The sequence below is a fragment of the Ruditapes philippinarum genome, unplaced genomic scaffold, assembly GCF_026571515.1.
Source record: "Ruditapes philippinarum isolate M1 unplaced genomic scaffold, ASM2657151v2 ctg2709_1_1_1_1, whole genome shotgun sequence".
Taxonomy (NCBI): domain Eukaryota; kingdom Metazoa; phylum Mollusca; class Bivalvia; order Venerida; family Veneridae; genus Ruditapes; species Ruditapes philippinarum.
In genome coordinates this window covers 333466-347716 of record NW_026860156.1, presented here as the reverse complement: position 1 = coordinate 347716, position 14251 = coordinate 333466, and the positions used below count along the sequence as shown (strand labels likewise).

General features: G+C 32.5%; 1 protein-coding gene and 1 long non-coding RNA gene across 2 annotated transcripts; one reads left to right on the top strand and one right to left on the bottom strand.

Moving 5' to 3' along the window:
* Positions 1-306: 306 nt before the first annotated feature.
* On the bottom strand, positions 307-5815 carry LOC132759069 (uncharacterized). The gene is made up of 3 exons (XM_060750795.1): positions 5466-5815; positions 2108-2248; positions 307-1561 (listed from the first exon to the last, which is right to left on the bottom strand). Exons 1-3 carry the CDS (start codon positions 5719-5721, stop codon positions 1179-1181), a joined length of 780 nt encoding a protein of 259 aa, XP_060606778.1. The 5' UTR covers positions 5722-5815; the 3' UTR covers positions 307-1178.
* A 2984-nt stretch (positions 5816-8799) lies between these two features.
* On the top strand, positions 8800-13290 carry LOC132759072 (uncharacterized). Its single transcript, XR_009629660.1, has 3 exons — positions 8800-9178; positions 11140-11280; positions 11670-13290. It is a non-coding gene; the product is annotated as an uncharacterized LOC132759072 (long non-coding RNA).
* The last annotated feature ends 961 nt before the right edge of the window (positions 13291-14251 follow it).

The window sequence follows — 14251 nt, the reverse complement described above, 5'->3', positions numbered from 1 at the left end:
GTGCAGGTAGAACTCAAGAAAAAAAACTTGCTGTTTAGGTTATCCTTATACAGACAGACGGACAGTTCAATTACTATATGCCCGGGGGCATAAAAAATTATTGAGCGTGTGATAATATTAATAATGTGGTATACATTCCTTGTATGCATAAATATAGATAAAACCTCCTTATTTTATGAAAACCAAACTCACAAGTTGGTATTTGCGTATTAAATCATTTCTTAATAGAAAATAATTTCAAACACTTAATTGGTTAGTATTTCTGTAGTAAGTTTTTCTTAATTAAAATGGTCGAAAGACCGAGGCGTTTTTGACTCATTTTATTTTGTAAACGCTAACTAATAAACAATAATAATCAATACGTGATGTATTGTCTATTTCTTTGTAAATCAAGAAACCTAGTATGATTCAATATTCGTCACAAATATAATGTTCTTTTACATCAAAGTATTCCTAGAAGCATTAACAGTTGAATTTAACTCTGACACAATTCCAATATTACCAGAAGTCGAACGATACTAGCAATTCACTATTATAATACAAACACAGAACCACACGCATCATTTTGTCAATATACAAATATCTTATTTATATACGATGAACAAATTTATTTATACATGCATCGAGGATCGATTGTCCATATTTGATCGAATCATGACGTCGGGCTTGGAATCAACGTTCTGTATATACACAAACTCCTAAAAAAAACATTCTGCGTTTGTTTATATTTTTATGCATTTTCACAAAAGATAGATCTATAGAAAGAAATTCAGTAAGTGTAATTATTAACTCAGCGAAACAACTCACGAGAATACCATACTCGTGGACTATCTACATAATGTACACAGTCCTACGCATTAACCCAAGATTTCCAGTTTTCCCAGTAGGTATCGCATCCACACCGCTATCGCCTTAATCCGTACATGTGCTAATTTGCATACATAGCGTCAAATATTGGCCTAATTGTTATTGTCTAATCGTCTGATATATGTGGATGCAAAGCCTAACGATGCCCTTCTCTGAATCACAACAAGTACCCCACGGCACCACCCTGTAATTACGGTGATATCACCGTGATAAAAGGTATCTTTTCAAAGGTATTAAAATACATGTGTAACTTTGCAAAGCTTTGCTATGTACAAGGCATTTAAAAACGTGTATGTATGCGCTTGAGAACGTTATGATTTATAGGGCAGTTCTGCATTGTTCGGCACATAACGCTGCTCGTAAGCTGGTGGAAATCCATATTGTTCATCCGAGGTTCTCATATATCCGCTGTCCATATTTCCTTGGACAAGGCATTGACCTTGAGCTGTATAATGTACCGCAGATTCATTCAATGTGTCCGGGGAATAAGAACATAAATCTTTCACATAGAGAGGCGCGCACACGAGTATACTAAGGCAGCCTGCAACACCACACAGGAAATAAGCGTAATTAAGCTTGGCGTCAACTTGGTCAATTTCCATTTCTGATGTTTCAATTTTACCCAAGTCTTTAAATAACTCAAATGTATCTGTTTTGACTTTGAAAACGACCAAACCAATCACCACCAATGTACCTGAAATGATAATAATTCTATAAAAATATTCGCTAAAAGACGTTATGTCTTCATATGTGGCACTTAAATACCGAAATTTGAGTACGCAACTACCTGCAAAATATGTGGAACATTTGATGATATATGGGAAAATGCAATACGTTAATATTCAATTCTACTCTACTAGTATCACCAACGTCTAACAAAATAATTTTATGCACATGAACACATCAGTGGATATTTCGAATTCCAAATTTCACCTCTTTCGTGGTTAATGTTGAATACTGGTCAAGTCGATGCTAGGGTACGTGCATTGACGGTAGCTTGAACTTACTAGTACCGTCCATGTAACATTTTCAATTTTGCCGTTTTTGGCATTCGTAAGGGACTATTTTTTCTACCAATTGCACATGAAATTGGTAACAAGAATATTAATACATATGAAACTAGTTTTATGACTCCAATAAAAGTTTTCTCCGGAATTTGACGGAAAGAGTCGAGAGGCCGTGAGTGATTATTATTGACTTCGTTTGTTCTAAACTACATGTTTATACTATTATCAATTACCTGAGACCAGTAGAATCAGGACGTTGGCTATCATAAACTTCTTGTTCTGTTGATAGAACAACGTGGTCAGTGACAATAACATAGACACAACTAGTCCAATAAGTCCGAGGGTTTCCGCAGCCTGTACCATGTTGAACCACACTAGTAAAGAAAATAAAAAAGTCAGGAATGTTATCAAACAAAATATGATCATTATACTGGACACACAAATTATTGGATTTGATTTCAAAAACCTGATATTATATGTACTTTATATACAATGACAACCACGAAAATCCACACTCATAAAAAATATTAATTTCATGCTTTTTGATAGATTATTGGGATTTCTGTGAAAAATTTTAGTTTTACTGTAATAAATATCAAAATATGATTTTTTGCGACGGACGCGCCCTCAGGCGCGTTCAGAGCTAAGTCATCTACACATGGGATTTCGTCAGCTACAATCGCGCAAGGTGTCCTCAACCGATTAACAGCCCAAAAAATAGTACATGAATTTGATCCTTTAAAACTCCCATACTTTGTCGGGATATCTTAATATCTTCCATATTTATCCTTTTCAATTTCAAATTAAGTTATCCAAGTTAAAATATGAACGTATATGATTGAGAAAAACGTTGTAGTCCCGTAGTATTATTGCGCCATATGCAAATTACTGCCGAAACGATTTACCGCTGTCGAAAAAGTAGGACAGCAAATTATACTATAATAAAGGTGTAAACTCTGAGTTCCAAGAAATTATTAGTAGGAAATTCTACATTATACAAAACATTATTATTAACAAATCAAAAGTTTTTCGTGACTTTAGAATAACTCGCGTATTAATAAAAGAAGAACTATTTTCGTGACTCATACCGCGGATTTAGCTGAATATTCAGCAGTTATTAATACTTGTAAATTAGATACAGAACGATGGTTTGTATAAATATCTATTTGGACAGGCGATTAGGGATGTAATAAATCAGCGGATTATATGCAATACTTTTAGAAATTCTATACAATTGTAACAAGCAATCAAGTTGAAAATGGAATTTAGTGTGAAATTGAAAAGGACAACTAAACATTGTAGTGCTTAGGTGACATTTGAATTAAAATAACAACGATGTGCTCTGGCCTCTTGTAAATAAAAAAATATAAAAAATACACTATTTATTGCTGATGATTTTAACCAAAAATATTTTTAATGAGACATATCCAAGAGAAATAAAAATACAAATGACTTATATTTTATTGTCTATATGCCCACTATGATAGCATTCTCACGTGTACAATGTATTATGCTTGAAGTTTATTTGCATGGTTTTATTTTAGATATAATTTGTTGACGGTTTTTTTGTTCTATTTACATATCATTTCTTGGAATAAATCGATAAGGACACTGATTTACAAGTTTGACCAGAGTTTTTAGGCATAAATTTCATTCTGTATTTAAATGCTTGAAAGAAGAAAATCTGAATTATATCAGTTTGGGACACAAAATATATTGCTGTACAAATCTCGAACTTGTATGGACCAATTTTTCTCTGTTATATATTTTGTGTTTTTTTCCTAAACAAAGCCTTAATGTCTCTCCGGTTTCATGTCCGTCGCATTCAGTGCTGCAGCACTTTGATTTTCTTTTGATATACATTGTATTCTCAAAGGTTGCCTCTGACGAACTTAGTATTTTGCCCGAGGAATGAATATAAACAAAATGGTTATCATCGAGTGAGCTTCTGAGATAATAATGTAACGAGTGAACCTCTCGTTAAATATGCAGAAATTATGAGTCATCATAGAATCAATCAATTTAAAGTGTATTGATTACAAATTGAAACCTTTACGCCTCCTCCGTTGAACTTTAGATAAGAGTGGTTGGTTATTGGTAATCGACATTGGTAATTACTCACGATAACTCAATGCATAATATTGAGTTAAAGTTAACCTGGCGTTCCAAAATTCATTTTGTTCATAAAACCTAGTCCAAATACTAGTAATTGTACTGCGCGTAAGACGCCTTGCAGAATCTAAGGTCAATTTCAGGTCACTCATGTTTTATTTAGTGGAGACAGACAGAAGCTGTTTACTGCATGATAAGCCTCCAGAACAAATTTAAAGAGAACTTCAAGTTATTTCACATTTATTATACTTTAATTGTTAAAATAAGCAGTTGTTATTAGCAAAAAATACATCTAACATATTTCAGATATTTGTGAATTATTTGATGTTTTTGTCTGTTGTTTTATTTTGGGATTTGTTTTATGTAGAAATTAAGGATATTACATAATGGTGAATAAAAAAGTTAAGGGTTAAAAAACTAATGAATATATTAAAAATGAAATATTCAAATGAAATATTTTTTTTTATAAAATTAAAAGAGATGTTTCCATCTCTACGGTCAGCTCTCAACATAGAATTTTTCTTTCATTGAAAACACATGAAAACTGCATTAAAAGAATAAAATGTTGCGGAACAAAATATAATGCTACTACTTTAATAACAAAACAAAACATATTTATTCATACAGACATTCTTATTCCAATTTATGGATGCTCAAAAAGGCAAAACACAGAAAACACAATGTCATTACTTTGATTCCTAAATACTAATTGTGAAGAAGGGATGCATGGACAAAAGCTATAAAAACATTGGGCTAAGAAAAATAAATACTTGGCAATCAACGAATAATTCTTTGTATGCATTTTACGTTTCATACTGTGACCAATTGTTTTTGCTTCATGATCTTTACTATGTTTTATAACATAATTAATTATTAAGTAACTGTCTAATAATTTCTCCATTCCAAGAAGTAAATTAATTGTTTGCAAAAAATTGAAGTTAAGCCTTATATTTTTACAGGCTTTTCTACAGAAGTCGAAATATTTTAAATGACTGGGTTATGCATTTTAGAATTTAAAGAATATCTGAATAATTTGGATAGATGTGAACACAAATACATATTGTATATGTATTTAAGCCAGTCTGTTTTCATTTTTTTCTGTATTCTGATATTTTTGATAATATTGGTAGTTTTGAATTGTATATATGAAACTGAGTTTATGCCTGAGGTTAAAAATAAATAAAAGATGATTTAAAACAAATCAATGACAATTTAGGTTTCATGGATTTGATCTATCAGTTAATCGTTTTGTCTGCAGAAATGGATAGTTCATCAAAGTAAAATACTAAATATACAGACATAAACTGTAGACTCTTTTCATGAATTTAGGCTATTAGCAGACAGCTTTTAATCTGTGGTTAGTAATGATATGCAGCGTTCTATTTTTAGTAATTTTGAAAGGGTTTCGTGTCTGTGCAATATCTCGCGTAAAACCTCAGAACGAAAATATCTCAGCACGTCAATAATCTATACACTTACTTGGATCATTTGTTCTGGAGAAACATAGACATGCACCGGTGTCTAGAAATTTTGATTTTGCACATCCGCAATGTTGCCAGAGACCAGCATGATAGCCAGTTTCTGTTGTCTGCCCTTCTTGTTCTGTAACTGTAAATTCTACAGAAATCCATCGTGGTAAAGAAAATCCAACTATATGAATAACTAGCACAACAAGTAAAATAATTGTAGCAGATTTAAGACTGCTAGAACTAGAAGAGAGATCTCTAATTGCCATTGTTTATCTAGAATCCACACACATTCCTAGACTATCATTAAATTCTCACTGAACAACGTTCTGTTTCAGGCTTCATATAGATCTACGAAGAAAACGCTCGTGTACATGCCAGTACGTTCACTGATAAACCGCATGTTCTTTTCATCTTGTATACATAACCCAATATCCGATGGGAATTTAGAGACTTCATACTTATATAAGCTCGTTTTAACAAAAATATCATTGTTAGCAGTAACTGTTAACAATAAGTCGTTCCTTTAATAGCTCTTAACACAAATTACTGTTCAATAGTCACTTTTATTGGAATAGAGATTAAAATATAATAAAAAACAAACAAAAAAAACGGATGAAAATTTTGAAATAATGAAACCACGATGGTGAAAATTCCATGTAATTTCGTGATTCCCTTATGCATGGTTCTTCCGACTTTTCACCATCGTTGTTATTTCGATTTTTTCTTATTGAATTAGATGATTCAGGTTGGAAAATAGTTCAAAACGTTTAGTTCTCAAAACTAAAAGCAATTTTCTTTTTTATATCAGAAATGCGTTAGTACTAGTTTCGTTTATATTTTACGTCCAGTACAACGCTGAAATAAACAAATTCATATCCAGGGGGCCGTTTTATCAACGTGTCGTACAGCGTTGATAAAACGGCCCCCAGAAGAATACTAATATGATGTGGTTGATAATAGATATAGAACACACATTTCTGATATCATGCCCGGTTATCAGTAATGTTATTGCTTATAATAATTAGATTTTCATTTGTCAATATACTCTCTGCAATCAACAAAAAGCCCTTGATTATCTTTGCAATTCCCATGCAGTTATATAATTTTCAACATGTGGGGAAAAACAGATAAGGATATCGGTAGTTTGTCATTCCAGTCAGTTCCTTGATTTTAACATTACTCATCACATTGTAGATTATATAGATCTAACCCGTTTCTTTCTGTCTGCTATACAGAAATATAAACTTTGTAAAAATGAACGCGCTTACTTTATTTAAAAAATGTGCGAACCCCCTAATTATATAGCTTGTACGTCATTAGAAAGCTAATATTATAGCACTAGGCTCCACCACTTCTACACTTAACATTTCTAAAAATCTTTGCTACAACTGACAATAACTTTGTTTTTATGAATGGATTGTTTTCACACTTGGACACAAAAATGTTAAGTAGAAAATCAAGCTGACCTTCACCTGCAGGAATATGCATAATGGTATTTTTACTATTTTATTGATTGCTATAATTGGCTACAAATTGGTTATGCAGGAATAAATTGTCTTAATAATTGGACACAACAATCTTTGGGACAAGTCCCTTATGAAGACTAAACTGAACATCGACTCAGAAATAACATAACCTTGATCTGAAGGGTCATATCATTTTATCTTTTGTACGCTAAATTGGCAAAAAAAAAACCTTTGTAATTTATATAAGAATGGTCTTTATACATTGATATAACAACCCTAAGGACAAGGCCTTTCTAGTTTGATGAAACTTGGCGTTTATTCAATCTTGGCCTTTATGGTCAAATTATTGAATTTTTCTAACTTTGTTAATTATTTAGGGATTTCGTTCATACTTGAACAAACCAACGCTAGTGACCAAACCAACAGATTGAACAATTATTGAAATATGACATTTACTTTTAAATGACCTATCAAAGTGAAATCATCTTTTTAGCTTAAAGTGTTATTATTTTGATGTTTTCTGTCGGATTTGATTCATACTGGGTCGCACCAAACATGTAAGATTAAATCCATGGTCAAGTTAAAGAATTTAGCTTGACATATGTTAGCTTGACAATTGTAGATTAAATTGTTATACCATTCTAAGTATTGATTTCTGTGATAAAGTGCATGCCTGATAAATTTAATTCAGCTTTACCAGGCTTCTCATCAATACATATTGAGAATGGAATATTTTACCTATTTTACTAGTTTGAAAATATTTAATAAAGTGATAAACTTTGAATCGAATTCATTTTTTTTATTTTAAATTCTCACTTACATCTGACTAAAACATTTGGGACTATTTCTTAAAGAAAAATGTATGACCCTTGCTATATAACTACGCACGGCATGAACTCGAGAGGTTCTTGACATGTTTTGTTTCATTTGAAATTTAAAGAAAGAATCACATACAAACTGCAAACATGAAAAATAGAATATCAAACAAATTTATCAGGCTCGACACGAAGAAAATGAATGTCACGGCATAGCCTCGTCTTTGCTTATTTCTTAGCCTTGCCTGATAAATTTTGTAATATCAGACTATAGGGTGATATATATTTAAGAATTTAACTGACTCTTGGACATAAAGACATTTATGAAGAAACCAAAATGTTGAATTATCTTTTTTTTCCATTGATCTGAAAATTGTGACTTTCATTGAACGCCGCCTTCCCTTGTTGATCTTGATAAAGATCCTGTATGTTTTGTAATTGAGATTGAATACCACTCTTCATTAAACTATATATGTATGTAATTATGCAAATTTGTCAACTAAAACTAAATTCTAATTACCTCCGTTTATTTACATGAAATATTAAATTCGGTAATATCTTTATAATTAATGTATTTTTTTTTGATACCGATAAATCTTAATTTGAGCATCATAATGTGCACATAAAACCATAAAAATAATGTGTTACAGGATTTTTAATCATATTTTTGATCATATTGGTCAAATTATTGAGTTTGCTGCAATTGAGATTACTGTTATTTATTTACAGATTTTAAGCATTATATTACGAAATGATTTATACTAATATTTTGACCATTTTATATGTTTATCTAATAAATAATATTATTCATCTTTTATATAATATGAACAAGCGATCAACAAAACGAGTCGTCCCAAGAACTTCCCAACAAAATCGAATGGAATTAAGAAAACAGGATCTTGAAAAAATCTCGATTCTTCCTATTTTTTACAAAACAAACATTATGTATTTGTTTACAAACTACACTGATAATTATAGAATTTATATGGTGTGTTGGAATATATAAGTTTTCCTCTTTGGTGTACAAGCTTTTACTTCACATAAACATCCGAGTTGATAGATAAATGCAATGCAAATGTGATCCCGGATACATTCCAAATGTTAGCAGTGTTTATTTTCAGAAAATGCAAAATGCGTGGTTGAGTAGATAGTGGCGTTGTGAGTTAACTGATTCTTTTTTGCCAGATCTAATACGCAAAAAATGGCGAATAATATATTTTCTTCAAGTTCTGTGAGTCTGAAAATCGGCTTTTTAATTTTGTTAGTTGTTATGATAGTTCACATAATTGGATTTTCTATACCAAGATGGATTACATTTGAAATAAATTTTAGACAGCGCCAACCCGAATCTTCATACCACGGCGGTCTCTGGCAACACTGCGGATGTTCTTCCGTTATAAGGTCTGATGTGTGACTTTGTGTTTCAAGGACAAATGATCCAGGTAAATATTTCTGTAACAAATCAATTAAACTTTAAAAAATATAGTAATTGACATAATGCTATTTTTTTCCTTTGTCAGTTTGATTGAATTTGATATGTATTTCGAAAGTCAAAATATGTCGGCGCGCCAAAGCTAGATTCTGAGAAACTTTCGTTCTGGGCCAGAATCTCGCTTCTTTGTAGAGTCGAGATATTGCCCTGACACAAAATAACACAATATCTCGTCGCGCAGTACAATCTAGTTGGACTAATATTTCGAAAGAATGACTTTTGCTGATTGGCCAATAACTAATAATAAGAAATATTTAGGATATAATATAAAAACTGCATAAAATGTAAAAGAACTGCCCCACCATTTTTATCAACTAACAGCCTAACCGATGGATTCTGAAAACAATTCATAGGAAATTCATGGGCGTCGTGGGTTCTTGATTATATTCATTAAAAGTAGGATATTGGAAATAATTATGGCAAAACGTTAACATTTATGAGCAAACGGTTCCTAATCGATCTAATAAAAAAAATAGTAAAGTTTTTGTTTTCACGATACACTGTACGTGTAATTTATAAAATGTAAAACATTTGGATTATTTCTGTTAGAACCGCCCAATATTTCCTAACGGACACAAAAAAGGTTAATTCTAAAACAGCGTATATATACATAAAAATTATATAAATGTACTTTCCGGATGTAATTTTTTATCGCAAAATAATGAACCATCCCAACGTGTTTGAAATGATAACGGTAATATATCTATCAAGATCCGGTAGCTGATGGAATAATAAACAGTAGCTGGTTAAATGTTAATAAGCTATAAACCTACTGAAAGAGAATACTGTGCCCGGCTCTTGTAAATGTCATGCAGATATGCCTGACATTTAACTACATGTAAATTAATTCCAGAAGTTAAGATATTCATAGTATGAATAATTTTATATAAGAGAAGCCACATATTTTGTAAATCGGTAGGCAAATTATTCAAAAAATATGTTTTGATATTCTGTTATATTTATTTTGTTTGTGGTAGGTTTACTTGCTTTTGTATGGTAGCTCAACTTGCTCTTGAATTATACAAACATTAAATAAATACAATTCGATGTTTTACTCAAATATAGCTCGCAACCATTCGTATGTAAGGATTTTAAGGGTGGGTATTTAACGAAAAATCTAATGTTTACAACGTCATGAATTTTAAAAAGTTCCATTCAAATATGATGTTTTTTTTCATGAAAATTATAAATCAAGTTTTCGTATGTATCTTTAACACTGTTATCAGGGCATTTTCCACATCATCACTTGGTCATAGTTATGATGGCTGATTTGGTGCGCTTTTGTGCGTGTCGTTGGCGCTAGCGACAACAGGACAAAGTGACAAACGGCGCGTTGTCGCGCTGTCGTCTTGTTGTCCTGTCTCTAGCGCGGCACGCAATGTCGCGATGTCACATTGTCACTCGGTTCAAATTGAAGGACTGGCTTATAAGCCAAAAGACAGGGCGATATCGAGACAATGCGCCGCACGACAACGCGCCGTTTGGCATGCCGCGATAGAGACAGGACGACAGTGCGACAATGCGCCGTTTGGCGCTTTGAAATGTTGTCGTTGGCGACAGAATGACAAAACGCGCCGTTTGGCATGCCGCGATAGAGACAAGACGACAGTGCAACAATGCGCCGTTTGGCGCTTTAATTGTTGTGTTGTCGCTAGCGCCAACTAGACGCACGAAAGCGTTCCAAATCAGCCACCATACATAGTTGTGTTTGACACACTTTTACCCAAGGATTTGGATTAGGAAAACGCACAGTTCAATTCATAATCTTTACGATGTTAACTCCGTGAAACATTTTGGTGATCCATATAAGGTTGTTCCACTACTAAATTCCAAATAGGGTTGATAAGGTTTAATTGTACATGTATATATTTGTTCTCAAGTTTTATATATTATTATTACATATCATAACAGAATGGTTTAAGACAGTACAAGCTACAGAAACACTTGGTCACATTGGTCTGGTTTTATCGGTGTTTATATCTGCAATCATGCTGTTCTACAAACAAAACAAACGTCACAAGACTCTTAACATCTGCTGTATGATACTGTCAGGTAAATTATCTCTTAAATGTTTTTATAAAAGTTTTTATACAATGTGTATATTATATATAAGTCAATATAATAAGACAAATATATCAGAACCAACACAATATTAAATATCAATACATTGTACATGTTTCGCTTTACTTAAAAGTTTTTGGTTTTATTCTGATTCATGCCAGTGCTCGAAACAATTATAAATTAGGATACCAATAGTATTAAACTAGTATCCTTTTAATGATCTGAAAGGAGAATTAAAAGATCGAAATATCAAAGCATAAACAAGTATAATTTTCTTAAAATTTGTTAAAATTTGTATTGGCCGATTCTACCATGTCAAACATATATTTAATTACTAATTTATTGAGATATATTGATAAAACATTCAATATTTCTTTCAGGTCTGTTGATTTTCATTGGTCTGACCTGGTTTGGGATCAAATCTAGGGAACATTTGGACGCATTTACCCGATCTGCCAGCCGTATCTACGATGAAATTCCTGTCAGAAAATTAAGTTATGCTTATATTCTCTGTATTATTGCGGGATTTCTCTGTATATTTGTGTGCACGCCTCTCTTTTTCTACGACTTGTACTCGCACAGACCACCACCTGAAACACAAGTTGATTATACAACTCGAGGTCAAATTCATGTTCCTCAGCATGGAAATACATTTGTTGGTCAACAACCAGTAGGCTTGGCACCAATACCGAAGCAGGCGCAGTGAGGACCACCGCCAGCGTATGAACAGTCTGACAATAGTAGAATACCGTATAAATCGTAACCATTTTTCTACATTTTCAAAGAAGAGTCGTTTCTTATAACAAATTATAATGAACATATTTTAATTCTTAGAAAAACGTTCGCGTCAGTAAATAAGACAGTAAAAAAGTATTGTTGTAGTTGACGAGTTCATCATATCGTTCTAGATTCATCTAGCAGTCATAGAAACAAGGCTTCATCACCTATAAAACAAAACGAAAAAATGAAAATCATTGTTAAGAGAACATTGATCAAACTAATAAAATTGTAATTATTTATTATAACTCCAAAGTTTTCTCCGTTATGTTACGTATAATTTAACATATAATGATATGTATGTATTGGCTGTTAAAATAAACGTAGATTGTTCTTTGATCTTAACACCTAGAAATCACACAATTTTCTTACAAAATGCGAAATACTTTAATCAGTGATTTTCATAGTCATTCATATTTTGTTGTAGTTTAGGTGTGCAATTCCGTGCTAAGAGGTTTACCTTTAGGTACAGGGATCATACAGCTTTGAGGCCTATTTTGTAGTACAATCTTTTTTTTTTTATAAAATAAGTATTTGTAAAGAATTAATTAAGCGGGTCCAGATAAGCCTCAGCCACAATCGTGCATAAAAATGTATGTTTAAACTAATAAATCAAGATTTTAATTGTTAGGGACGTAGACCGGGTAACAAAATAAAATAGTTCAGCAATCTCATTGCAGCAGTTTTCACCTTAATGTTTTGCTTGTAAAACAAAAGTTTCAAAGAATTGATTGAAGGCAATTTTCGTATTTTGAGATTTTTGATTACATTAGGACATTTTAACTCTCAATCGAAAAAGCATTTCTTTAGGGGGGGGGGGGGGTGAGGGGAACAGGTCCGAGTGAGGTCATTCAAAATGATTTTACCCAACGCCTACAGGGGATATTACTGCAGTCAACTGTTTATATTCTGTCAAGCCAACCAGTAAGTGCTCGTATGAAACAAATATAAAAATATCTTTAATGAAAAGCGTGCATTATTTTATGAAACACAAAAAAGTAAGTTTGTCTATGAATTTTTTTCTTTATACATTTTTGGAAGATTTTTTGTGTGATACAGAGTTGTACTATATACTGAAAGATCCTGTAACTCAATTTTCTTTTTTTATATCATAGATATAATGATCAGATGAAGATTTATCAATGTTGTAAGTTCAAAACAGCATTATTTGTAAAGATATTACCAGATTAAAATTTCATGTTAATAAAGGGAGGTTATCAGAAATTCATTTTCTATTATGCCTTAGTCAATTGTTTCAATGAGAAATGAATGCATATATTTTAATGAGTACAAATATTTGCAGTACATATTTAACATATTTTTCGATGTTTGAAAATTGTTTTAGAAGCATAATCATACACATATATAAATTATAGAGAGGTCACAACCATAATTCTTTCTACGGCCAGTCACTCTATACACCTCTGATCTGGCATGTTTGTTTGTTTGTTTGTTTTGGGTTTTACGTCACACCGACACAGTATATGTCATTTGGCGACGTTCCAGCTTTACTGGTAGAGGAAGACCTCAGGTGCCCTTCCGTGCATTATTTCAGGCACGAACGGGCACCTGAGTAGAACCACCGACGTTCCGTAAGCTAGCTGAATAGCTTCCACACATGAAATAATCCAAAGTACCTGTCGGAATTCGAGCCCACAGCGGTGATGGGCAAGTGATTTGATGTTAACGACCTTAACCACTCGGCCACGGACGCCCCTATCTGGCATGTACAAAAGTTCCAGTTCCTTTCGAAAGTGAAGGCAACTTGGACTGGTTAACTGCTTGACAAGATGCCCAGGAACGATGCAGTGGTTGAACTGTGCTTTGGTGAATTCATGTGGCTTACTGCAGTGATTTGGAGCGGAAACTATCAACACCGTCACCACCACCAGGTTACAACCATAATTACATTATACAGCACCTAATTATATGGTTCATCTTATAGACATTCTTGTTGTTGGTTATATGCAGACTACAGACCTAATTTGATAACCACACATACACAGTACAGGTTGTGATCTATTGAAGAATGTATCTGTAAAGATATGTAAAGTCTGAAATTATTATTTTTATAATTGAATTGCAGTATTTCACATGAATCTTATCACACTTACTTCAGTAAATCGGCTAAATTAAATCAGTCTAGGAAATCGAGTTTTAAAAATATAATTTCAAACACATTATT

Coding starts and splice junctions, on each gene's coding strand:
- LOC132759069 (XM_060750795.1), bottom strand. CDS start 5,721: ATGGCAATTAGAGATCTCTCTTCTAGTTCTAGCAGTCTTAAATCTGCT. Junction 2,249..5,465: donor CTCCAGAACAAATGATCCAA/GTAAGTGTATAG, acceptor TTTCTTTACTAG/TGTGGTTCAACATGGTACAG. Junction 1,562..2,107: donor CCTGATTCTACTGGTCTCAG/GTAATTGATAAT, acceptor TTATCATTTCAG/GTACATTGGTGGTGATTGGT.